Consider the following 1,794-nt stretch of genomic DNA (forward strand, 5'->3'; position numbering starts at 1 on the left):
CTCGTCACCGGCAGAGCAGGAACCGGCAGATCCAGGGATTTCCTCTTCTCACTGCGCTCTGTTTCTGCAGCCGACAACTCCAGGGACTTGGCCACGGAGCTGGTGCACTATGGATTCATCCACGAGGTGAGAGCCCGGGGGTCCCCCCTGTCCCCACTGCCTCCTCCAACACCTTCCCTCCTCTTCCTCCTCCTGGGGTGTCTCCCCGTCCCCCCTGCCTTCCCCAGCACCTCCCCTGTTCCTCAGGCACCAGCCTCCCGTTTTCTCGGGCAGTTATTGAAGCTGATTCATGGAACTCGGAGCTTGTGTTTGAGCTGGGGAGAATCCTGCCCGTTTCTGACCTGAAGGACCCCAACACTTCTCTGGTTTCCCAGCTCCTGGTCTAACTCCACCATCTGTAGCTTAAAATCCTACCTTCGTGTTTCTTCTTAGGCTATAAGGAGCAGTGGGCAGGCAGTTTAGCAGCAGTAGTGACAACAGGGAGCCTCGGAGCAGCAGGAGAAAAACCCTTTTAAACCCTTCTCTTTTTCCCAGTTTGAGAATTTGGTCTCTGGCAGTTCCAGTAGCCCCCGTGCTACAAGGTGAGGCCGATTTGCCCCCTTCACGAACCACAAGTCTTTTTCCTAGGGAAAAGACAGGTAGTCGTGGCAGAGACAACTCCCTCCCGAATGTATAAGAGATTTGAGGCAAAACAGATGCCATGTCAACAAGAAAAAAACGTTAATTTTCCTTTTTTAATAGCAAGAGCTGAACGTGTTTTGTTGTTTTTGACTGGAAGCTCCCAACAACCGGCTGTGCTTTGGTGCTCGCCTGGCTCCAAAGGGAGCTCCGGGCTTCAGTGGTAGATGCAGCGATGAATGCAGCAGGTTGCAGGGTGTTCTCCTGCACCAGAGCTCAGCCACGACTGCGGGGTGCTGCGGGGGGCACGGCTGCGAGGAGGAGCAGAGACGCGCGCGGTAGCGGGTGAATCCCGCGCTGAATCCTCTCTCCGTCTCGCCCTTCCCGCCAGGATGACTGCGAGAAGCTGGCCGCCTTCCTGGAGAACGCCTTCCACAAGTACCAGCCTCGGGTGGTGTGAGCCGCCCGCGGACGGAGCGGCGCCTCGTGCCGGGACCGGCCCCTCGTGCCGGACCCGGCGCCGGGGCAGCAGCCGGAGCCGCCGGGCAGGACAGGCCGGAGCGGCGCCGCGAGGACGGACCCGGGCGCGGGAGGAACCGGCACCGCTCACACGTGCGGGATCCTGCCCTGCAGCCCCGCGCAGGGGAATTTCCCTCTCTGGGAGCAGCTCCCCGTGCCGGTTTTTCCTCCGTGCTGGGATCCCAGAAGGGCTGCGAAGGCTCCGGGCCCGTCGCCGCTGCCACGTTCTGCTCCGCATCCCCGGCTCGTCCTGCATTGTTGGAATTCTCCCATGGGACCCGCTGTGGTGCCTTGTAATCCGCACTCACACGTCGTGGGGCGCGCTGGCCCTTGGTGCGCTGGGCTCCACGTGGGAAGCAATCCAAGAAATGCAAATGCATCCGCTGCGTGCCGACACACGGAGCGACAGTCCCCGGTGCCGAGCGGAACTCGCATCCGTCCCCGTTTGTCTGACGGCCTCCCAAAGTCTCTCGACGTCCTAAGGAAACGCCCTGGTGTCTCCTCCTTGCTGGTCTCGGCTCTGGCACTCGGAGCTGCCGAACAGGGCAGCCCCTGCGAACGCTAATGGGAATTAGCGGTGGGGGGAAAGCTGCAGCGCTGCGGCGAGCTGCGCCTCGTGCCGTGCTGCTGGCTCTGGTGTGCTGCTCTGCTGCGTGC

At 61.4% G+C, this 1,794-nt stretch overlaps 1 protein-coding gene across 2 annotated transcripts in view; it reads left to right on the top strand.

The window, feature by feature from the left end:
* NRBP2 (nuclear receptor binding protein 2) overlaps positions 1-1,109 on the top strand; it is a 17,001-nt gene extending 15,892 nt beyond the window's left edge. Inside the window, exons 16-17 of one of the 2 annotated variants that reach the window (XM_026048914.1) lie at positions 71-126; positions 1,010-1,109. In XM_026048914.1, coding sequence (XP_025904699.1) covers positions 71-126; positions 1,010-1,078 — 125 coding nt within the window. In that variant the 3' untranslated portion in view covers positions 1,079-1,109. Of the gene's footprint in view, positions 1-70; positions 127-534; positions 610-1,009 lie in introns of those variants that run through there. The other variant, XM_026048916.1, reaches the window with a different exon arrangement.
* Positions 1,110-1,794: the final 685 nt, after the last annotated feature.

This window comes from Nothoprocta perdicaria, unplaced genomic scaffold, assembly GCF_003342845.1.
Source record: "Nothoprocta perdicaria isolate Ctin4 unplaced genomic scaffold, notPer1 scaffold_581, whole genome shotgun sequence".
Classification (NCBI taxonomy): domain Eukaryota; kingdom Metazoa; phylum Chordata; class Aves; order Tinamiformes; family Tinamidae; genus Nothoprocta; species Nothoprocta perdicaria.